A 24,050-nucleotide genomic window follows, 5' to 3' on the forward strand; every position below is an offset into this window, starting at 1 on the left:
AAAAGTTTCTGAATTTAGTAGAAGCACCTGAAAAGGCATTTGAAAGTTTCAAGGTGTATTGATATATTATCCAGAAAAATATATACTATCATTCTCAATTTGATTGAAATGTTCTATGCATTTAATTGCACAGTAAACATAAGTATTGGGTGAAAACATGTGGAGGTCTCCAAGTTCCTGAAAAAGAAGTCCAGATAGAGAAGGGTATCAAAATCACACGATGTATGTAAGAAAATTGGCAATACATTTAGATACTTTTAAGTTAGTGTGAATTTATAGGAAGTGCTAGGATCATTTGTTTTGCCTTAGTGAATTTGTTCATGGTGGCCTTTGGATAAGATTACTTACTGATTATTATTTGAAAATACTGTTATAAAAGAAATTATTTTTATGGAATAGCAACGTATATGTGCACTATGGGCATAAATGAAGAGAAGATTCCTGAGTTAGTATGCGTGGGCCAAGTGGTTTTGATGGGTATAAGACACCTTTACTTCTCATGGACATTAATGAAATATAAAAAGTCTTCATAGTTTTGTGTGCTGTAGGATACCTATCTTAGAATGAATTGCTTTTCAAACGTGTTCGCAAATGTAGCTTTTAGATTGGTTCCTCACATACTGCATATATTCTTTTACAGATGTGATCATTAGTAGGCTCTGTGGTAAAATGAAGGGAAAATAATTCTTAGAGTGAATTTGTGTGTTTGCAGGGGAAGGGTAACTAAGGTACCATTCCTGTGTTTCAAATTTTTAAAATTGAATTAAAGCCGTTATTCATGTATTCTAGTACTGCCAAATTTGTCGAAAGGGAGATAATGAGGAACTGCTGCTCCTTTGTGACGGCTGCGATAAAGGCTGCCATACCTACTGCCACAGACCCAAGATCACCACCATACCAGAGGGTGACTGGTTTTGTCCCGCCTGCATCGCAAAGGTAACACTAACCACAAAGGGCAAGTGGCTTAGAGTCACCTTTTCCTAGATGCTAGATTTCCTAGATTTCCTAGATGCTAGAGTTACAGGTCTACCAGCACTTTTTTCAATTAAAATAATGTGCGTATGTTTTATGTTGGGCTGCCATTAAATAATGAGATTAATAGTTTTATTTAACTTGGATTTTAGTGGCAGAAAAGGCTACAGTTTTATTTGATTTAAACTGTATTTTTTTAACGTGAACAGATAAAGAATTTTCTGGCTGATTCAATATTGTAGTGTTTTATTTCTCTCTTAGAATTTTTTCAGTATTTGTCTTTGGAGCTTCATTCTAAGTGTTGACAGACAAGTGTCTCAGTTCTGTTTGAAAAGAAAAATTGGAGAAAATACTTTGTAAATTTTTTTTGTCATTTTTGTACAGTGTACTTTAGTCTTACTTTTTTGATAGACAGTAAATTCGAGAGAGAGGCTACGTATGTTTCCTGTGTGAGGTTTGTTTTTTCCCCCTCCCAAGAAAAATAGTCTAAATAGAACTCTACGATAGTTCTAATCAATTGACTGAATTAGCAGTTAGTATTGCTTAAAAATCTACAATTTTCCCATCTCTAGTTAGTACTTAAATTAAATGCATTTATTGCTAAACTTGTTAGTTATGTTTTCTACCATCACCTGTCAATACTGTAACCAAAGTAGCTTTACAGTAAATACTCGATTTTGTATTTTCTGTGGGTGTTGTCAATGTGATCCTTTCTTCTGTACATCTTTCACAAAGTAATAAGAAAGACAAATTGTTTTTTAAACTATTACGTGCAACAGAAGTAATAAAAACAGGTAACTGTTGAGAATTGATGTGTAGTAGCTTATAAGGGGCTAACCCATGATGTAACTTTTTCTGTTGTATTACAACTTACCTTGTTATAAAAACTGTACCTTACCTGTCACTTCTCTTGATATATCTCCCTCACCCCCTCTCCCTCCCCAAATAACTACTGGGTTTAATATAATGGAAAAATGGGGTATTTTCTCAATTTTGGTGGGGTTTTTTTCTGTCCCAAATTTGGCTGAAAGCTGGAGATTTAAAGGTGCCAGAAATTTATGGTGGAATTCCCACAGAACTTTAACACATGTTGAATATTGGTTCAAAATTCTGCAAAAAAATAGAAATAGTTGTGCTGGGTATTGGGTATAAACTATGCCATCCTAATTTAATTCAACTTTTTTTTTTTCCTTGTCTAAAACAAGAAAAACATCAACATCCATTGTTCCTACCTGCTTAGAATTAATACTCACAGAACACGTCTCAAAGACAAGCCTTAGGTCGTGACAGTTGATCTGTTCTCATTGCCTTATATTATGTTTTTAACCACAATGCTGAAAATCAACATTCCTCTTCAATTGCCATGTGAACTGACATACTTTGACTGGTTTTTTGTCCTTGGACCAAGAACAGAGTAGTGTTAAGAAAGTACAATTATTTACAAATCTTTCTAGTGTTCTGGGTTAAGCAAAAGGAATTCTATATACAACATACATTTTTCCACATTCATGCATTCATTTGTCATCTCATTTGTACAAACTAACTACTTTTTTCACTGTGGTAGTTCCAGTCAGTGCCAAACGTGTAAGAAAGTTATTTGTGACATTCCTGAAAAAAAGCAACTGTGTAGTAACAGTTTCCAGTAGCTAGCAAAATCTGCATATTCTTAACTCTGAAAAAGTGTATTAAAAAAATACAAGTTTAGACAACTTTAAAACCAAATAGTATTTTGATAGGGGAATATAAAATATAAATGTTACAGTTCAAAAATTGCTCAAACTATCTAAAGTAGTTCTAGTAGCACAGGCAGAGTTTGGTACTTTTGATGCTGGCTCCCTTCATGAAAACTGTCTTCTATCTTTTAATTTCTCGACTCTCAGTGAGTCTTTTCAGTGGCATCGTGTGCTTGACTTGGCATTCTTTAAAGTTCCTCTTCTAATGATCAGAACGATGACTTGAAATATTGTGCTGTGTTACAATGCTGTCAATGCCCATAATAACTTACTTTTTTCATCTTAAATGTGCCCCTTAGTTTCATCTTACTGTTTGTAAATTGTTCTATATTAAATAATGTTCCTTTTTTCACACTTTGTAGCTTTCTTGTATTGTCATACACCTTTTATGTTCTTCTGTAGCTTTGTAGCCACCAATCTATATCTTTCGTATCTAGCTTTTAATCTTTCAATCAGTTGATTCTGTCCCTGTCTTTTTAGAAACTCTTTTCCAGTTTTCCATGTTTCGCAAATAATACGTTTGCTTGGAAATTAATATACTATTCCAGCTGTGGTTATATCGGTCTTTTAGGAATAGACAAATATTTTTCTAAAACTGTTCCAGCCTGGTTTGTTAGGAGGTGCTGTTACACCAATCTGAAGGTCAGGTGCTTTTATATTGTCACAAGTTGAGAATCTAAAACATTAGTAACAGGAATTTCTGCAGCCTCACTTGCCTTTAGAGAAGAGTAGAAAGTGAATAGTCTCCGATATTAAATTTTTCTATTGTTTTGGTGCTTCTGTTTAATCTTCATTGCTGTCTATCAATAATAACAGAGGTTTCTGATATTTCTTGGTTGTTGCTTATTTCAGTTCTCTCTATTGTAGGCAAGCGGTCAAACTCTAAAAATAAAAAAACTTCAAATCAAAGGGAAAAAAAGTAATGAACAAAAGAGAAGCAGGAAATTAGCAGCAGATACAGAGGATGAAGACTCTGCAACTACAAGCGCCTCCTTAAAAAGAGGAAAAACAGACCCTAAAAAAAGAAAAATGGATGAAAATATTGCTGTAAACCAATTAAAGCCAGAAAATTTCACTGCTATTAAGAAACCTAAAAGAGATGACTCCAAGGACCTGGCTATATGCAGGTAAAGTGACAAATTCTAAACTTGGGTAAGTGTTGTTGAAACAAGTAGTGCCTCATTCCTTCTATCTGTATTCTGGGGAACAAACACGCAATTCTTTGTCAGGTATCCCATAGGCGTTGTGATAATTTGCGTGTACATAGAAAGGATTTACTGTGTGCGTGCTGGAGTAACTGCTGTATTTGGTAATGAATCCCAAGAGGAAAGTACCTGATGCTAGAACGAAGTCTGTGAAATCTGCTCCTCTGTGCCCTTCCCAGAATGGGAAGAAGGAACCCCGATAGCAGCGGTACCCACAGCCTCCTCCTTCCTGCCCGTTGTGTCCAAAAGGCGTTGCCTTACAGCGGAGGAGCCGGTAATAGCAGTGCATCTGCTTCTGCAGTATTGCTGGTCAGTCAAAAGGGACATAGTTTGGCCACATCACAATTTTGAAAAGCCGGTATTAGCACCTGTTTTACTGGTTTGCAAATGGTTCACAGTGAGCTTCAAAGTTTTGAGGTTGCCCGGTGTTGATCACTAGAATTTCCTCTTACGTGGGTTGTCTGGAGAGAACTTAATGCTATTTTAAATACTCGGTTAAGATGTCTGTCTTTATCGACATTGTTCTCAGCTTTGCACAGGGCATAGAATAAAGTGCTTTCCTTCTATGAAGTGAATAGGTTGGCAGAACGTGGTGAATTTATGGAACAGCGAAAAACCTCTGTGACTACACGAACAGCTTAAAAATAATTGATTTAAAACCTTATTTTATTCAGCATGATTCTCTCAGAATTGGAAACTCATGAAGATGCCTGGCCGTTCTTACTTCCTGTAAACTTGAAACTTGTTCCTGGTTATAAGAAAGTTATCAAAAAACCTATGGACTTCTCCACCATTAGAGACAAGCTAAGTAGTGGACAGTAAGTAAACCTGTTGTAAATTTTATTTCACGTTTTAAAAACATTTAAACATTGAAATACAGTACACTTTTTAAAATGAGTTAAAGCATTTTGATCTGCCTGCTCTGGCACCTCTGATTACTTTTACAGTCAAAATAAAAATTCTTAACTGTATGATTTTGTCTTTGCCATGTCTAAGTGAAACAGCCTGTCTTTTCCTCATTGAGACATCTTAGTGTTATTATATGTAAGCAAGCAACAACTCTGTGGGCTTAAACTCATGGAGTCCCTGTGAATCATGTTGTGGCTGTGGAGTGGATGGTGCCTCTGCTCTGGGAAGGCGGGTGACGCTCCAGTAGTGGTGGTCAAGTGTTTAGTAAGTCCTAGAATTAGACTGCATAACTTTTTAAAAAAGAAAAGGACACTAGATGCCTCTGTGCCCCTTCCATCCTTGTTACATCGCTGTGCTCTAACGACTCCCCACCACCAAAGAAGATGTTGTCATCCATAAAGATTGATCCTCTTCGGTGTCTGTCAGCTCCACACAACGCAGATTCCTGGGACACAAGGGGCTTTTTAACCTCTTCGGCCTTTTTCTCCCTTGAATCTGAGATTTAAATGCTCCACACATGCTCATTGGTATTGGTAGACTTGTATCTTTCACTGTCTTTTTAATAATTCCTGTGAATATTGGAACACTGTTTGGGCCATGTATGTTCAGGATAATACAAAGAATAACAAAGACAATGTTACAGGATTGAGCTGGGCAGCCTTTTTTTGTACCTGATTGTTCCTCTTTTAGATAAATGCAGCTATGCCCAACGCTTACTTTGCAAGGACTTGAGCCCAAGAGTAGATGAATAAATGGAAAATGCCGTAGCGTTTTAACTAGAAAGCTATTGAAGAGAAAGGGGAAGTAAATTTAAAAAAAGTTAATTTTCCAGTACAGGCTTGAAATTCTACCTTGCAGAGTTTTTGAGGAAAATGACAAAACCAATGATGACGGAGCATTTCCTTCCACTGATGTTCATTTTCGGGTTAATACTTAAATTAGAATTAAAAAATTAAAAGTATAATTAACATGTAAAGTATTCATTGAATATTCTGTGGGTTGTTGTCATTCACTGATGTTAAGGTAGCTCTTTCTCATGTAGTTGAAGTGTTTTTCCCCTTTGATTCTCCATGTTCCAAAAATCATTCACCTTTTTTTTCTTTCAGGTACCCCAATCTTGAAGCATTTTCGCTAGATGTCAGGCTTGTTTTTGACAACTGTGAAACCTTTAATGAAGATGATTCTGACATAGGCAGGGCTGGCCACAACATGAGGAAGTATTTTGAAAAAAAATGGACAGAGATTTTCGAAGTGAGCTGAAGTCACCAGAACTCTTTTTTCTTCTTTTTTTTTTTTTTTTCCATTAAATGAGGACTGATAAGACCAGCAATGTGAACTGTATTTACATGAAAGTGCAAGGCACATGCATAACTAATGACTGTTTTTTTTCTTTGAAGTGTCACAGAGTTGTGATACTAGTTCTAAAGGCTTCACTCCTACAGCAACCATGGCCCCTTGGTTATTGGTTTGTGTGTTTTAACAAACTAATTTAGGTAGAACAGGGAAGCACACCCAAAGAATTTCAAAGAAAGGGGTGTTATAGTGCAATAGCAATTTAAAATATATCAAAACGCACTGAATATTCAACCACCAGAGCTCTACTTGGGGAAATGGTTCTCTTTTCCCTTTCAATAAATATCTATTTTTCATTTTTTTACTTTGTAGTTTATTTTTTAGTGAATGTATTTAATTTTATGAATTATTTATGATTATACAGCATTCAGAATCTTCGTTTTCTGTGAAAAGGAAGAATTAGAAAATTGCTTTAAATCTTGAAAATACAACAAGGAATGTTTTAAAATATAAAACAAAGCCAAGTAAAACTGTTTACACTGATGTGCTGTAAAAGCACTAAAAATTAAACTTTACTGTAGAGTTACAAGTACATTTATATATATGTTGCTGCATCACTTGTGTAGTTAAATTGTATTTCAAGACCGTGAAGAAAAATTGAGACATGTATATACTGTTCATTATTGTTTATATTAAGTCTTGTTTTAAATATGTATGATGTGTACATATTGTTTGCAGACATTATTGTTTATGCCTTAGGAGGACGGTAGCATTTTATTTTAGTCTTAATTATAGCTATATGGCTTGTACAGTAATTATCCTCTACCAACACTGTGGAGTCTCCTTAATCTTGGTAGTGCCTGCCTTTAAAACAGGGTGTAGGGGATATTAGTTTTCCATTTTTCTATTTTGTTATATAATTTCAAGCCACCACGGCCTCAAAATTCAAGTATAATCATTTGTATCCATGTGGAATAAAATTGTGACAATTTCCTACACACACTATTTTTTCATAGAAACATTTCCCTCCATTTGCCTTGCCACAGAAATAACAAAAAAAGACATTTGTAACCACTGTGTTTTATCTACTGTGTGTTGTGGTGGCCTGTTGGGGCAGATAGATCAGAATTTTTTTTGTACTAATGTAAGAGTACTTGAAGTTTTATTTAAAAGAAATGTTGTGGAAAGGTAGCATTCTTTTTCTTTTCCTTTTTTAGGAGTGTTATTTTTCACTAGTATGTGTGGCACGGATACAATAAAAGACTGTTTTGCAAACCAGATTTTCTTGGCGATTTTAATACTTCAGATCCTGTCTATACGGGAATTTTTTTAATAATATCTTGGGAGTCTTGCATTTAACATTCAGTTCTCATTATAATGCATCTGATTCTCCTGGCTTTGTAGTGGTAATGCAAAGCAATTGCCAAGCAGTCCGAGTGCAGTTCAGCCACCTCTTGGAATGAGCATAAATAACATCAGCTCAGGCCCTCAGGTGAAGCCCATTGGGCTGCCCAGTGTTTGACCTGTTCCTGCCAGTCCTGTTTCCGTTGTTACACTGGGAATGCGCGTGATAACCTAAACACATGCCACATGTAATGTGTCTTAAAACTACTGTCCATGCAAGGTTTTGTCCTTTTCTCAGTCTGTAGAAGGGCACGAGTCATAATCCTTGCTCTGGCTGAAGAAAACAGAGGAATTATAAATGAATATTGTGGGACCCCAATACCTATCGCTCCCTCACTAAGTCATGTTTTGGGTTCTTTTTGGAGGAGGAGGTCTTGTGGTTTGCTTTTAAACTAGGCCTGCCGTGTTTGAGTCTTAGAGCCTTGTTTTATACACTCCCTTGCCATTCTTGTCTCTGCTGAGAAGGAACAGTCAGTGCCTGGTTTTTAACATTTTTGTTTTCGTTGCCGTCCTCAGAACATCTTGTTCAATGATATTTTTCTTTTCTAAAGTCCTGTTAGAATAATTCATGTTACCTAGAATAAAACATTCACATTTGGGTGTCAGGCAGTCTTGCATTCTAACATCAGCTCCACCACCAACTGCTTCATGCCTTTCCTTTTCATCACCTTTCTGAAGACTTCAATAAAAAGGTTTAGTGAAGCGTTCCAGAGATGTGAAGATTAATCACTGTTCTGAACATACGGTGGTAGGCTTTTAAGAGTGTTACAAGTATGCTTAGATTATTGGGAAAACTATTTCTTTGATGCAGAACAGTTGTTCTTATTTCTCAGTTTCTGTATTGGTTGATGCTTTATCTGCTGTACTAGATCTAATACTAGCTTTCTGAAAAGTCAGAACAACGTCACCAGCTACACTGTATACGTAGCTGCATTTTTTTCAGCTGGTATCCTAATTCAGCTGAACAGCAGGGAAAGTTAAAGCAGTAACAGCTACCATAGCTGTGACAGTGAGGCAAGCATCGCCTCTCTTAACTTGACATTACCAATCTGTTGCTTTGCAGCCAGTGTCTTCATTACTATTTCAGTAAAATTAAATTTACGGGAATTATTATATTTGAATGGCAATCCTGAATCATCATGCTGTTACATATCTCCATAGAAAAGAGCAGGGATTTAATCACTAGAAAAATGTGCTTAACTTTTCTTCTTTGCTAACTTTCTCTCCTGTTGATGTTTCTGTCTGTCTGTTTTCATAGAGGAAAAGTTTTCCAGTGTGCTCTCTTCTTTCCTGAACAAATTATGCTGGTCTTAGTACAGAGAATTTACTGACACGCTTTCAAACTCTTTATTTTCAAGTACTGTTAATGGTGCTCAATGACGAGTGTTCTGGTTGTGAATGTGGGTTCTCTTTTTGTCTCTTGGCATCTCTTTGAAAAAAACTGGATGATATAAAACCAGCTGAAAATCAGAAGTTGCAGTTGTCTTGGACAAAATACCTATCTTTAAACAGAGATTATTCTTTAATCTTTTTATATGATTTCTGTAGTTCCCTAATAACTATTAGAAGGGTAGAGGTGCTCTGCTGTGAGTAGGCACAGACATCTGAGGAACAGTTATTTTATGTAATATGTTGAGCGGGTGGCCTAGGGGACTTTGTTTATTAGACTTGTATCATTCCTAGAGGCCTTAGATTTACCAAAACATGCCTGCAAACTGAGGGCTAAAGACTGAAATTAGGAACACCACAATTATGCTATTTGATTTTGTAGCGCTCTCTGAACTACCTTGAGCTCACAACTTAAAAGCGTAACCAGAAAATTCTAGAGCTGGTGTGAACATTCAGAAAAATGAACGTGTTGCGCAACTTTCTGTTGCTTCTGTTGTCCAAACTAAACATCATTCTTAGAACTAACAGTACCTAAATTTCTAGGCGTGTCACCAATTCTCAATGTCTTATTCTCAAAGTAATTTCAAGTTTCCCATCTGTAAAATATCGTGGAACAGTCTTTAAGTGTATTGGCCTGGTATTCACAATCCACACAATTTAGGTGTGTGGTTTTCACAATCAACTGTCCAACCCCTTCAGTAAGGAAGTCTCTAACAATTGATACAAAGATCTTTTCAGAGAATGAGGTGTTTTATTTAGTAATGTATAATCTTATGGATTGCTAAATCGGTGAAGCACATATGAAATAGACTGAATATACTAGCCATCAACTAGGATTTAGAATAATTAACAGGCAGTCATCAGCCAGTGACTCAAATAGCATCCAATCAGGTAACAGCTACCGTAAAACGATGCAAGATCGTGAGGATTCAAACATGGACGGCAGACCGTTTACATAAAAGGGAGCGTTTCCTGGGCAAAGAGCGACTCTAAGAAAGTGACTTGGTTTTCCTCCAAAAACATACATGTCCCGATAAACCATTGATTTTGCATCAGTTGCTAAGCACGTGTCTGGATATGAAAATGGCAATGATGTAATTTCCTGATAGATGATGGGGTCGGGGGAGTTGTACTTGTTTGAAACCCCTTTAATTAAGCTGTTAATAGCCAGTAACACACACTCACGCGCAGGCTCATCGTGCGGTGGGAGGCCAGCCCCAGCCCTTTGCTCCGGGCCGCACTGCTGCAGGGAAAGGCCACCATCATCCTTGTTCCACCAACGCAATCCTGCGGCCTTGGCCGGCGGCTGTTGCGCCCTCGGACGTACCTAGCGCTGAAGCGTGTGGCTTTGTGGCGACTGGCTCTGCCCCGAGTCGGTCAGCTCTGGAGAGCCGGCAGCCCTGAGGCGAGCCCCTGCCAGCCCGCCTCCCCTGCGGGGCCCACACACCACAGCTGGGCGGGTAAAAGGATCCGGGCCACCAGATCTGAAACGTGGGAAGGGTTTGGACAAGAGTTGAGACCGCGGTGGGTTAAAACCACCTCCGCGCCGGCGTCGCCTCAGGGAGGAGAACGGCGGTGGCAGGGCGGGGCCGCTCAGCGCGGCAGCGCCTTCTCCCCCCCGCCCTTGGCGCCGTGGTGCGGGCCGGGCCGGCTGCTCCTGCGCCGGGCCGCACCACGCTGAGTAGGCGGAGGGGGGGCCTACGGGGAGCGCTGAGCGTGCGCAGCGGCGCTTCCCGGGCGGCGGGCGGTGGCGGGTCCGAGTCCTGCCGCGGGCGGGGCGGGCTGGCGGGACAGTTATCGTTCCCAGGCGGGGCCGTAGCACTGCCGTGCCCGGGTGGGGCGACGAGCCGGTGTCCCTGCGGCCGGCCCGGCCCGTTCCCTCAGCGCCGGGCGTGCGGCGCGGCCCCGCGGCTGCCGCTGCGGAAGGTCCGCCGTGGCGGCCGAGGCAGGGCCCTTCCCCGGTGCTTGCCCGAGATCCGCCGCTAGAGCCCGTCGGAGGGACCGGCCTCCTCGGGCCGCCTCCCGGCCTGCGCCTCCGGAGCGGCGGTGAGGGGGGCGGGGCGGCGGGCAGGGGCTGTCGGTGATGCCGGAGCTGCCTCGGCGTTTCCCGTGGGCAGCTGCCGGTGGCTTGTGGTCAGCGGCGCCTGCAGTCGCTAGAGAAGACAGCGCCGCAGGGCGAATCGTCGCTGGTGACAAACGCTCCAGATCCTCGTTGCTCCCTCAGCTGGCCTAAACTGCTGGAACCCAAAACCTCTCACTCCTTGGTTTGCTTTTCTGCAGTGAGCTCCTGAAAATCTCCCAACAACGCCCTTTTCAGCCTCATCTTCCCAGATGTCAGGTTTTGTCTGACTCTTCAGTGTCTCATAGTCGAAGGAAGTACGTGGATTTTCTTTGTACAGATAAGAGATGTTGCTGACAGTACTTAACCTGTTTAATGGTTATAGAGATTAGTAATAAGAGTGGGAGCGTCCTGAAGCTAAAATAGAGTATTCAAATACCTGATCTTTAAATCGGCGTGCCACGTGCTGCCTGAAGGGAACAGTTATTTTGCCCTTACGTACTTTTGTGCCTATATGTATTCATATATACATGTGCATGTCTGCATGCATTCATACATATGCATATAAACATATTTTTACGTCCACATATATATGAACGTGTGTGTATGTATATTTATATGTAAAAACAAGTACATGTGTGTATATGTATAAAAAGACTTGTTTGGGGTTGCCTCTTAGCTCTGAAATTACTGTTCAGAATGAAGCACTTAAATAATAGTCTGCTGGTTTAGGTAAGTTAGCTCAATATAAATAGCATTGCTGCTTTTGTTCAGGATAAACAACTGCTAAGAGCTGTGGGCACTTCCTTTTGGCTCTGTGCTTCCTTATTCTCAGGAGCTTGACTGTGGTCTGCAGCGTGGGGAGGAATGGGTTGGAATGTACCTTTTGGAGGCTTTCCCGGACACGCGCAGTGTAAATCACTTGTCCGGTGCTGAGACCTAAACTGGTCCCAGCGGTCTTAAACGCTGGGAAAATGTGCAGGGAGTTAATCTTTTCTTTTGTTGTTTAGTGTAGCAGTAAATGCAGTTTCTGGAGAGGTTCGGATCCTGATCACCCTCTTAATATTCACATTTTGACTTTGACTTTGTATTTGATTTTCATGTAAAAATTGGGACAACGCAAGCCTGTTGTTGGTATTCCTCTGATATTTTACCATCACTAATGTTGCTGCCTAACTGAAAGGTAGCAGAAGTTTGAATTTGAAAACAGTTTTCATGCCTGGAAAGGAAAATTTATCTTGGACTCTGGTCACCAAATTTTAGGACCCATCTATGTTAGGCCTGCAGCTTTAAATTTACTGTTTAGTCTGGTTTTATTCTAAAGAATATATACAATTGTCTACATAGTTGTACTATAACAAGTGCTCTAAATGCTGTATTTTTAAAAGGAGCGTATGAACTGTTGAATCTGCAAACTGCAAGGTTTAATTTGTTGGAATGAATTTCAGCAAGCTCCAGATTAGAATAATTTCCAGGAATCTTTTTTGATACTGCTTCCTAATCATTTTTTGTGGGTCAATGATTACATACAAATATATTTTTTTGGAGTTGTAAGTGGGAAGAAGAAGAATGCTGAATACAGGTAGTTATAGTTGCTGAAAGTGTTTACATAAAAGTGTAAGATCATTTTTTATATGCTCTTGGTGTAGCTGAAGCATTGCTCTTGGGTCTACACCGTACTGTTGTTTTTTTTCTGAAGAGCAAAGGATAGTTGAGGACATGTTTCATAATAATGAAGGTGAACAGTATTTGTGGCTGTTTGCTTCTGTAGCAAACCTAGCAGCTGTTTGCTGTATAAGCAGAGGCACAGCATTGCTGAGAGAGGATGTAAATGTTCTTTTTAATGTTTGGAGATTGCAAGGGTGAGAAAATAAATCACCTTTTCCTCCCTCTGACGGGGGTCTGACACTTACTCACCTAACTAGATCTCCAGGAAGAAAAAATACAACCTGGCCTGTGGTGATACAGGTAATAACTCGATTTCATGAGAGTAGGGAAGATAATAGCAGGGGAGATGCAGTAGCTCTTTCCCAGCAAATCAGTAGCTGTCACATCCCCAGACCAAACCTCAGGTTAGCTTTTATTCTTTGCTTCTGCTTGCTTCCCATAGCTCTTAGTTCAAAATAGCTGTTTTTGGAAGGAAAGACTAGGTGGAATTTTGTGATTTGTATTTCAGTCCTAGCATGCATTTGTGGCCTGCTGCCGGCTGGAGATTTAGGAATCTCTTTCTTTCCCGGGCTCAGGTTTATAAGTATGATGAAACACGTTTCTGCTAATTGCACACTTTCACAAAAAAAAGTTTGTTGATGTGGATGCCTCAGACCTAGTGGAAGATGTCCCTGCCCAGGGCAGGGGGCTTCGACTAGGTGATCTCTAAAGATCTCTTGAGTCCAAAGTGTTCTGTGATTCTGTATTCCTGGTGCAACCATATTTAATGGTTTAACTGTCTTCTACAGTGCCCTTTTACTCCATTGTGTCTAGTGTAGATGCAAATAATAACAAATTTGAACAGAGAACCTCTTAGCATAATTTAAATAACTAGAATAACTTGTTTTGCCACTGCTCTAAGACCAAGTAGCCACTATATAATCTTGCATGTTGTACTGCAAAATCAAAAGCTGACATTAAAAGTTTAGATATATTAATTCTGAACAAGTCATAAACCCCTCATCTCATCGCTGTGATTAATCTCTGATTTAAGTTGAAGATAAAATGATGTTTAGATGAAAAACCTGCCTCTGCAAATGAATTTATTATTTTTTCCTGGATAATGTGCCTTCTTAAGGTAATATGTTTCATTAATGAAATAGGAGAGATAAGTCTAACTCTTAAACTTTTTTTCAGATATTTTTGTTGAAAGTAGATAAAATGGCGACATTAGTTCACACTTTAGCGGATCACAGTGATGATGTCAACTACTGTGCCTTCTCGTCATCATGCTTGGCTACTTGTTCCCTGGACAAAACAATTCGCGTTTATTCTTTAGACAACTTTACTGAGCTTCCCTACTCACCTTTGAGAGGCCACACCTACGCTGTGCACTGCTGCTGCTTCTCTCCATCAGGACACCTTTTGGCTTCCTGTTCAACAGATGGCACGACCAAGGTCTGGGACACCGGCGATGGCCGGATGCTGGTGGCGCTGGAGCAGCCCGGCGGCAGCCCTGTTAGAGTCTGCCGCTTCTCTCCGCAGGCCACCTGCCTCATGTCTGGGGCAGCGGATGGCAGCGTCATTCTTTGGAACATGCAGTCACTGAGACTCTACAGGTGAGTGCCAAATATTTTTTGACTGCTTTGTTTGTAGTGACAAGGTGTACTGACAAGAGTGTAATTTAAGTAGTGTGCTGTCCTGTGGGCAAGACTTGCAGGCTTACACCGCTGATCAATACCATGAAGAAACAGGAATAGGGTTTAGAAGACCAAAAGGTTATTGCTAGGTGTCGCGGATGGAAATATTGACATGGTTATAATTTAGCATCGATTCAAAATTAATTAATGATGTGAGGTAGATTGAGAGGTTGAATTTTAGCAGCACTTAATCATTAAGCGGTTTAGGGGTTTACAAAGCGAGTAAACAAAATAACTGAATGGAGAGTTAGTTACAGATTCAAAGATGGCAAGATTCACACTAATTTACGAAAAAGCATCCTGGATCAATACATGTGCGTATGAGTAAAGGTACAAATCACAGACTAATACATAGGGGGTGGGTGGGTGTGTGTATCTAAGCAAAGCATATATATAAGCAGATGAGGGAGAAGTGCTGAGTCTTTTTTTTTTTTTTTTTAAGTTAATGCAAACTCAGGAAGCTTTAATTTTTACTGAGTTATCTTTCATCTAAATCCTGATTATTTTTTTTTTTAAGTTCACGGAAGTGTTTTCATTGATTTAACATTTTAACATTAAATCAGGATGCATTGCATACTGCATGCATCTGGTTTCTAAACAGTGGGTCAACAAAGTATGATACATAATATACAGTTAGTTAGTGGAGCCTGACTGTGCTGCATGCCTTACAGTGCAGGATAGATAGTGGTTGTTAGTGAAGTATTTAATTGCAAGCTCTTTGGAGCTCAGGAAAGTCTTAGAAGCTTGATAATAATCCAGCAATCAAAGAGTTTGGAAACTGTTGACATACCTTGAAACCATACAGTTTAAGACATAACAGTGACAGAAAGGAGTGTTGGAGCTGAGTTCAGTACGACAGTCAATGTTTCACCTGGGTTTCCAATAAACCTTTAAGGCAAAGCAGATGAGCTGTTTTAGGGATGTTGCACAGTCTATGTTTCGGTAAAGTCTTCAGGCCAGTTGTGATCTGTACGTGGGCAAGACATCATATAGAGCAGCATTTACACCGTCTCGCTAAAGTTTGGAAAGAACTTAAGAATTTGAGCGAATTGATGAGATCTATCCTGTAGGATGAGGGAGCAGCCATTTCTAAAAGCCAAACTTTCTTGGTTTTGGCAATCCCCTGTCAAGCATGTTACTGCTTTTGTGGCCTATCCACCTTTGCCTTCCACAGCAGTGATTTAGACAGGAACTGGAAATTTTTTCAAAATGATTGATATTCAGATGGTAATTACAGCAAAGGTATCCAGTTACTCCTTATCAGCTCCACTGTTGTAATTGACTGTTCAAATTGTGATGTAAGATGGCTGTTTAAATCATCTCTATGATGAATGTGAACACCATGAAAGCAATTTAATTTATGTGTATTTCTTAGTAGTTACGATGCTGATATCTGGCCTGAAAGTCTTAAATGCATACTCTAAACATGTGTAGTACTATTTCTTACACTGTTAAGTTTTCAGAGTGAATCATGGTTTCTGTGTGAAAGAGGGAAAGTTTTAAAAGCTTCACTAAGGAAAAAAGAATTGGACATATAAAACCGGGAAGCACTGTGGTGTGTTTGATAGTATTCTTAATGATAGAATTAAGGGAGTCAGTGCTTTTCTGAAGGTCCTGGGTCTGATTAGAGAGACTTTCAGGAAAGTTTATTGACTTGTCTTCTGTGTCATTAAGTTTGCCACCTCTGGCAGTAAATAAAATTTCTGTTAGCAAAAGAGAACGAGCAGCTGTTCTACAAAATACAATGACAGAGTAAATAAGACTGATATTTCTTGCTCTATGACTGGTGCTTATGGCTGTGATTTTTTTCCCTGCACTTAAAGATCCAACTGTGCCTGCTGGGCCAGATCTAGCGTCCGTTAAAAGGAGTGAGACACTTCCAATTGACTTTACCACCAGCTAAGCTGAAGGATGTTAGGCTGACCCCACTCCCTTCCTGAGGTTTGACCACACTTCCATATCTGCTAGGAATTTTCCGTTAAGATCAGTTTTACAAAGTGCTTTGGCTGACTTAGTTAAAATATAGAAATCACTTTTTTCAAATTGCTTTCTCTTGTGTATGAGTAGTCCAGAATTAATGCTATATCATAAATCACAAAGTATTCTACTCAGCTACAGATTATCAGTGGGTTAGTGGGTGTTCTCTTTTGTTCCCTGTTTGTGTACATGTAAATCTGTGTTATGATAGTTCTGTATTTGTCTTTGACTTTTAAAATTTATCCTGCCATAGAATTTTAACAGTGCATTGTGCCTTTCAAATGGTAAGTCCATGCAGATTGTCTTTAGTTTAAAAATTATTTTATCACTCAGTTAAAATTATTGCCTTGGGGTGCCATCTCACGTTTTTCCTCCTGCAGTCAAAGAGCAGCTCCTGGTTCCTGCAGTTGTGCTTATTTTGCATCTTTTTCCACAGTTGGTGTGAGTTTCTTCCCTTTCTGTTACCAAGTTCCAAAGTGCAAAGCTTGTAGCAGTGTGGCTTATTGTATCAGATTGCATTTTAGAGATCACTTCTTCAGAACGTTACTTATTCTAAATTCAAATCCCATGTACTCTTGCTTTTCAGATCTGGGAATGTTAAAGATGGTTCTTTGGTGGCCTGTGCATTTTCTCCTAATGGAAATTTCTTTGTCACTGGATCATCGTGTGGTGATTTAACCATTTGGGATGATAAAATGAGATGCCTGTATAATGAAAAAGCACATGATCTTGGCGTTACCTGCTGTGATATTTCTTCACAGCCAATTTCTGGTTAGTTACTTGACTCAGGGGAGGAACATCGAAAAAAAAGAGTTATTGTATTTCTGTGTAGCTCTTGTTTTCATACTTTTTTTGTCATCAGTGCTCAAGATACAAATGACATTGGGGAGAGCTGATGTTTTAGAATATTCTGAATATTCTTGAGTAAAAATTGTGGTCAGGTTGATGACAAGGAATGTACTAGGTCAACAAACAAGGTGATTACATGCTTATGATAGCTTTCAGTAGCTAATACTCCTGTCAGGGTATACTTAAGCCATACGTTATTGAAAGTCACCATTTTTTCTTTTTGTTTGTTGCTGTTTAATCACCAAGGGTTGAAACTTCTGGGATTATTGGCAGATTTAACACATTACAAAATCTATACAAGTAGTGCTTATCTGGTGATGGGTTTAGATTGAGACTCTCTTTACCTGCCGAATTCAGAGCAAAATTAGAATCAGAGTTTCTGCTTGGATCTTCTGTTTTAGACTATTGGTAACTGGCGACTCTCCTGCCTTTATAGTGGATTCGGTCACAGCTGCGTGGAAGCTCATCAGATCTAGAGCAGTTGTAATCTGTGTGGGCTTTCCCATCTGACTACAAAGTTTCAGTGCTGCCCTCCTCCTGAATGAGTAAACTTCAGTGAAATTACCTAGCGATACTGGTAAAAAAATTGGCAGATCTTGCTAAACTTTTCTAGTGAACCTCAGTGGAAGACAGTGTAGTCCTTCTCCAGGTTATCCTGAAGAGCTCTGTGTGTACAACACCGTAATACCCAAAGTTGATAACCTGTAAAATAGTGTCCAAGTCTGTGTATCATGACAGAATTCTCATCGAGACCAAGTTTCCAAGTACCATGTTCTTAGTTACCAAGAAACATGTGTTTTTACGTGGTAGCTAATGCGTGCTGCTCTCCGCTCTGTGAGACCCAAATCTTACACGGTAAAATCCCAGCAAAAATTATGCACTTTGATGCTTTAATGGTTAACAGATTGCAGTAGCTCTGTTCCTGTGAACAAACAGGTCTATGTATAGTAGGATTTTATTGTGATAACCATATGAAATTAAAGTATACTTTCAGTGGTGGAAAAATGGAAATGAAATCTCTGGGGTTATTTTGTAAGATGCTTGACAGTAAATATTTTGACATTTCTGGTAACTACAGAGCTGGAAAAATGAACCCTTAAAACGTCTGTTACAATGTTCTGATTTCTTAATCCTGGTGATTCTTACAGGAATTCTAGGATTTGGTACTGGCAGAGGTAATGCCACTGAAGGATTGTTGTGGTGACTTGTGTCAGGCTGGTTATGCCAGCTCAGTGGAGTAGAAGGGCAGAAATAATTTGGCACAGGACTTAAGAATAAAGAAATTGATCATGGGCTAAAACAACACGTTTAGAATGGAACACGATAATTCGGAAATGTTCTTATCCACTGAATACAGAGGGGAAGGCTATAAAACCATTACGGTTGTATGTCATCTTTAGTGCAGTATTTCTTGAGTAGTTGGCTGGACAGCAGTCATGAAATATTACTTAGTTTATAAAAATGAAAAGTTGAACATTTAAAGTTACAAAAATAGCCTGTCAGTCTCAAATTTTGTATATGTGTATGTGGTTAAGTTTGAGAACTACTGAACTGTAGAAGAAATGGATATAACCATATAATTGAGGTTAAAACTCTATATTGTTGCACTCAGTAGATGGAGGAATCAAACATTTACTATCAAGAAAACTCAAAATATGAGCCCAGTTCTGGTCTTTATCTACTTGTTCTGGAAACAGTATAATAGCGATGCCTATTTCTTACTTCTAAATAGTTTTAGAACTTCCGCAGTTATTTTTGTTAACGCTTTTTAAAAGTAGTACTGAAATTAAGGAAATTTACTAACTTCCAGTGTAAGAATGCTGATGTAGTTTACTGATATGCTGTTATTTTCAGTGCTTCTGATTCCCATTAATATATTTCAATTTTGTCAGATGGTGAACATGGATTCACATACTTCCAGATGGCTTCTTGTGGTCAAGATAATCAGATCAAACTCTGGCTTATTTCGCTTGCAGACTTCTTAGGTGTGTATAGTGATGTTTTTTTCATATTCCAATGTCTTAAGTCTTTAGTGACAGTTTACATCCAACTTGTCTTATACCTTGTCAAATATGTACATATGTAATAATTTACTTTTTGTATTTTTAGGTGTTGAATTAAAATATAAATGCACATTGAATGGACATTCTGCCCCAGTTCTGGCTTGTGCATTTTCTCACGATGGGCAGATGTTAGTTTCAGGGTAAGCAGTATCTTGTTTAAATTTCCTGCAGATGGCTGTCCAGGTTCACGCTTCAGCATTGCAAAACAGAAAGTTCAAAAGAGTTGGAGATTTCAAAATGTATTTCCAATAATTAAGGAATAGTTCTGTGACCTCCAGAGCTATTGAAGTGTCTTCACAATTGCTCTGTGTCTTGCGGGTGACTGACTTTGAAATCTAGGATGGTGCAAGCTCTGTTCTCTTGAGTATTGTAACGAGATTCATGATTTCCTGGTTTTGGGAATTTATGAGGCCTTCCATGTGGATACTCTAGCATCTCTTAAAAATACAAATCTACATTGCAATCTTACTGTCTCTTTGGGACACCATTTAGGATTTCCTTCTCACTCAAGTGCTTTCAGGAACTTTCTAAAAAGTTAAATATCTTGAGATTTTTGTCTGTGATAGATTTGGTTGAAATTAAAAATTTCCTCACTGATCCACAGTCAGAGTATGGCAACATAAGCCTTTTTTTCCATAAAAAGTGCACGATTGAGATAACTGTATACCTGTGTTTTTGATGTCAGCCCTATACGGAATAATGGTCAAGACCCGAATTAATCATGAGCCGCCATCAGTTAGAGACTAATATTACTATTAGTCTTTACTAGAGGGTGATACGGGAGTTGCCGGTGCGATTGCAAGGTCACTCTGTTACGCTTGGAAGGCCCAGGAGGGTGGAGGTGATGGGAAGATTCCTGATGCCTGGAAGGATGCAGTTTACCTCCAAGAAGGGCAAGGTAGAGGATCCAGGGAACTACTGGCCAGTCGGCCTAACACCAGTCTCTGGGAAGGGTATGGAGCAAATCCTGCCAGTGGGCTTGCTTGGAAGCCGTTCTCCAGCAGGGCGTGTTGGGGAGAGTAGCAGGGATTGACCAAGGGGCACACCAAGCCCGGCCAACATGGCTGCCGCCTGTGAGGAGGGGCCTGGCCGCGCGAAGGAGGGGAGACACCTGAGCTGTATGGAGGCTTTTGACATGGTCTCCCAGTGTAGTCTTACAGCCAAATTGGGGAGATACAGATCAGAAAAGTGGGCTGTAAGTTGTGTGGAAAAATGATGGGACTGTCAGGCTCAAATGGCTGTTGGTGATCAGCAGCACGAAGATAAACTGGCAGCTGCTTAGTAGTGGCTTTCCTCAGGGATCAAGCTATTGAAAGAAGAAATTATAAAGAAGGTAGATATAAGAATTTATGTTTTTATTAATGACTATATGCTTTTATTCTGCGCTTCTCATGAAAAGTGCTTGATCACTTCTAAACTAAGTCGTAACTTGAAATAACAAATACAGTGATTCAATCCTAAATTCTAATTGTCTTTTTTATGAAGATGTTCTAAACTGAAATGGAGTAACTTGTGTCTTGCAAAGGAAAAAGAAAAGACTACAAATAGCCTGCAAATAGCCTTAAAACTATACAAACCCCAGGAGACTTGCTTTGACTTTTTGCTTTGTATTCTTTTTAAGGGAGTCTTTTTCAGTATTTGAAGATTGTTATGAATGCTTGTGATCTGGAGTTATTTTATTTTCCATTAGACATACAGATTATTGTTTTCGCTTATATTGTCCTAAGTGAAATGTCTATCCCATAAAGTCTTTCAGGAAGCACTGCAGTCATGGTGAATAACTATGCAATCTGTATTTAATGAAATATTTTATGTATTGATTGCATCACAGCACTATCTGTTATGCATTGCATTGCACTACTTCCCTGCTTTGCAAGGTTTCCACAGTGACTGGAAGTGCTGGTCGTGGACAGCCAGACTCCATGCATCTGCTCTGCAGATACCGCTTGCAAAGTCATCCAGTAGACGTATGGTACAGATGATGGGGAGCAGTGGGAGTCGGGACCAGTTTGTGTAAGCACCGTGCAAGTCCCTTACATCGGACATGTGCAGAGTTTTCATATTTAACTACTGTTTTTTACATCATGCTGGAGATACAGCTAATCAGTGGTGTTTTAAGGTGGGCGTGGGTGCAGGGGACTGAGATACCTAAGCTTTTCATAAAGTGGTGTTAAGAAATCTGTTTGCTCGTATTTTGTTTGTGGAAAAGGTTTTTTTTTCTTCCTCTTCTTAACTAAAAATAGTTTACTTGTTCTTCTCTGCATCATTTTAACATTGGTGTGTTTTTTTTAAAAGGTCTGTGGACAAGTGTGTCATAATATATGAAACTGTAAGTATAGCATAGTCCAATATCGTTTATTGGATTGTTGTCTTCAAATATCAGCAGTGCTTCTGAAGCGTCTTATCAACATAAAGAAATATTAAAGAATAGAAACTGTATAAACCCAAAATATTTACTGTGCATTTGGGGAGGGGAGGAGTTTGAGGAAAAATGTCTCTAGAGAATTTATCAGTCTTTCTCACTTTTTATTTGCATTTCTTTGAGGGGTTTGTTATTTGGTTTCTCTACAGTAGAGTATAAAAATATGAGCATAAAACAGAAGCATAATAATTCAAGAAAATTTTTCTGTTAAAGACAACGTATTTTCTTTAAAATTGTTCAGGCATTTCTATAATACTGTTATTACATCATTTGTGGTTCACCTGTAAGTGGTATTACCTTTAGTACTCTATAGTATTAAAAATAATAATAATTTTGCTGAAAATGGAGGTTGAACAAATTTTAAGCTTCTTCAGCTGGCTCTGTGCACACTACTAGACTGATACAATTTTTCAATTAGGGTTAAAGTTTTTCACCAAAATAACTAATTTGATACCTTCCCAATTTTTGACCCAATTATTTTGGTAGTTTGAAGCTTAGACAGGTATGTAAGAAGTCCCCTAGATTTTTAGGACCCCAGAAGGTTGAAACATGAAGAAATGCAAAGCATAAATATTTCTTAATAGTATTTGTCAGCTTTTGTGGCCTTAGGTTTTTACCAAGTAGGACAATAACTTCTAGCTGGTGAGAAGTGGGGACAATAAACCTTAATGGGAGGGAGAGACTTCAACCTAAAATAGGCACTTTCCTCACGATGGACAGGTCAAAAAACTGGAGTTCTGACCGATCGATTAGTGATTCACAATAACTTCACTCTTCATCTTTCCAGTCTGCCTGTATGTGTCAAAGAAATAGCATCTTTCGTAAGAAGGAAAATCTTTCAAATTATAGGTTAAAACTGTGTGGAAATTCAGGAATTCGTTTTTTAGTAGCATCTAGTGTCCAAGTAGGAGACCTACAGGTGTGATTAATTATTGGCCCAACTGAAGGATTGAAGCATGAAGTCTATTTGAATTTCAGTTGCCTCTTTTAGTTGTTTCTAATCCTGGATTTGTAAAAGAAATGTTTTTATCCACATGAGCAACCAGCCAATGTGGTTATAATTAATTCAGTTGGTAATTCTGAATTGTTATGCTGGAAGTTCCTTGCTGGCTGAAGGACAGCAGTGTTCCAGCAAATTGAACAGGGGGCTTCTAGCAGGAAATTCAAATTGCTTTTCTGACTCTGCTGCTCATCAGCTTTGGTATGGTTGTATAACTTCTCTGAAGGTAACTTCTGTCATCTTCCAAGAAGCAATATTATTCCTTATTTTGAAAGAAAGTACACAAATGAATTAATGTTCTTTTTGTTCTTTAAGATTTAAAATCACAAATATTCTCTTACAGACTACTGGCAATATCCTTCATACTTTGTTTCAGCATACCAGGTAAGAATTGAGTATGATTGTTCTGTTTTACTGTTAATAAATTAAAGAAATTAAATCCTTTTCTTGTGAATTTTCACACATCTATTTTTATTTGTAGATATGTTACAACTTGTGCTTTTGCACCACATAGTTCCTTACTTGCCACAGGTTCAATGGATAAAACTGTGAACATATGGCAGTTTGACCTTAAGCAACCCTGTGCAGGTTAGTGTGTAAACACCTTTTGAAGATGCAAAAAACCCCCCACTTTTTCTTACATGCAGTTGGTTTGTAACCTAAAGATTATGTGTGCATGTTATTTATGTTTTCGCTGAATTGATCTTGTTAATGTCCTACAGAGATACTATCTTACTGTTTTTTAAAGAAAATATGTACTAGAAGTATTTTAACTTTATTCATCTGCTATATCTTCTTTTCTGGTATTTGTCGTTTCTTACTCTCTGGACAGCATTTAAGAGATGAATGTTATTCCCAGAGAGCTGAAAGACTTTGGACAAGTATCATGGGCGATGAGTTAAACAGAAAATATGCTAATTGCAAGCATAATTTTCAGCCAAAAATACGGCTTCTCAGTTGTTATGTGAAAAAAACCCAAGGAAAATTAATGTTACAAAATATATCAGCACCTTAAGCATGTGCAACAAAGGTACATAGATCTTTGTTCAAAGCTCAAGAGTAGGTTTTGACTTTGTTCTGCTTTTCTAAGGAGGTGTGAGACTTGGTTTCAGTGTCTGCTGATGCTTTTCTGTCTTTTAGTTAAATTCAAGTTTCACAGAAGTGTAGGCATCAGAGAGAAGATTCCTCTAAACTTTGAAAATTGATAGGCAAAAGACAAACCCAAATTATTGCACCCCACTGAAGTAAATATCTAGTAAGCATTTCTTATATTAAGTGTTGGGGAATGTATAGTACTGAGAACACTTGAAAAACAGTGTTCATTACTGCCATTGTTCTTAGAACTGGGATTTTTTTCATTGGTGGTTTCTTGGGGGCAGAGCATTGTGTATTTTTTCCATTTAAAACTGTTTTTATCTTTCCTTTCCA

General features: G+C 38.7%; 2 protein-coding genes across 3 annotated transcripts in view; both read left to right on the forward strand.

The window, feature by feature from the left end:
• Positions 1-6,079, forward strand: part of BAZ2B (bromodomain adjacent to zinc finger domain 2B) — a 138,801-nt gene extending 132,722 nt beyond the window's left edge. The window contains exons 33-36 of the mRNA XM_074144712.1: positions 790-936; positions 3,573-3,832; positions 4,585-4,728; positions 5,926-6,079. Coding sequence (XP_074000813.1) covers positions 790-936; positions 3,573-3,832; positions 4,585-4,728; positions 5,926-6,079 — 705 coding nt within the window. The remainder of the gene's footprint in view (positions 1-789; positions 937-3,572; positions 3,833-4,584; positions 4,729-5,925) is intronic.
• Positions 6,080-7,239: 1,160 nt separating this feature from the next.
• WDSUB1 (WD repeat, sterile alpha motif and U-box domain containing 1) overlaps positions 7,240-24,050 on the forward strand; it is a 28,902-nt gene continuing 12,091 nt past the window's right edge. The window contains exons 1-8 of one of the 2 annotated variants that reach the window (XM_074144715.1): positions 7,240-7,248; positions 13,809-14,230; positions 16,875-17,059; positions 19,030-19,122; positions 19,247-19,340; positions 21,496-21,529; positions 22,966-23,006; positions 23,104-23,210. In XM_074144715.1, the coding sequence (XP_074000816.1) occupies positions 13,833-14,230; positions 16,875-17,059; positions 19,030-19,122; positions 19,247-19,340; positions 21,496-21,529; positions 22,966-23,006; positions 23,104-23,210 (952 nt within the window). In that variant the 5' untranslated portion in view covers positions 7,240-7,248; positions 13,809-13,832. Of the gene's footprint in view, positions 7,249-13,808; positions 14,231-16,874; positions 17,060-19,029; positions 19,123-19,246; positions 19,341-21,495; positions 21,530-22,965; positions 23,007-23,103; positions 23,211-24,050 lie in introns of those variants that run through there. The other variant, XM_074144714.1, reaches the window with a different exon arrangement.

This window comes from Numenius arquata, chromosome 3, assembly GCF_964106895.1.
Source record: "Numenius arquata chromosome 3, bNumArq3.hap1.1, whole genome shotgun sequence".
In the NCBI taxonomy this organism is placed as follows: domain Eukaryota; kingdom Metazoa; phylum Chordata; class Aves; order Charadriiformes; family Scolopacidae; genus Numenius; species Numenius arquata.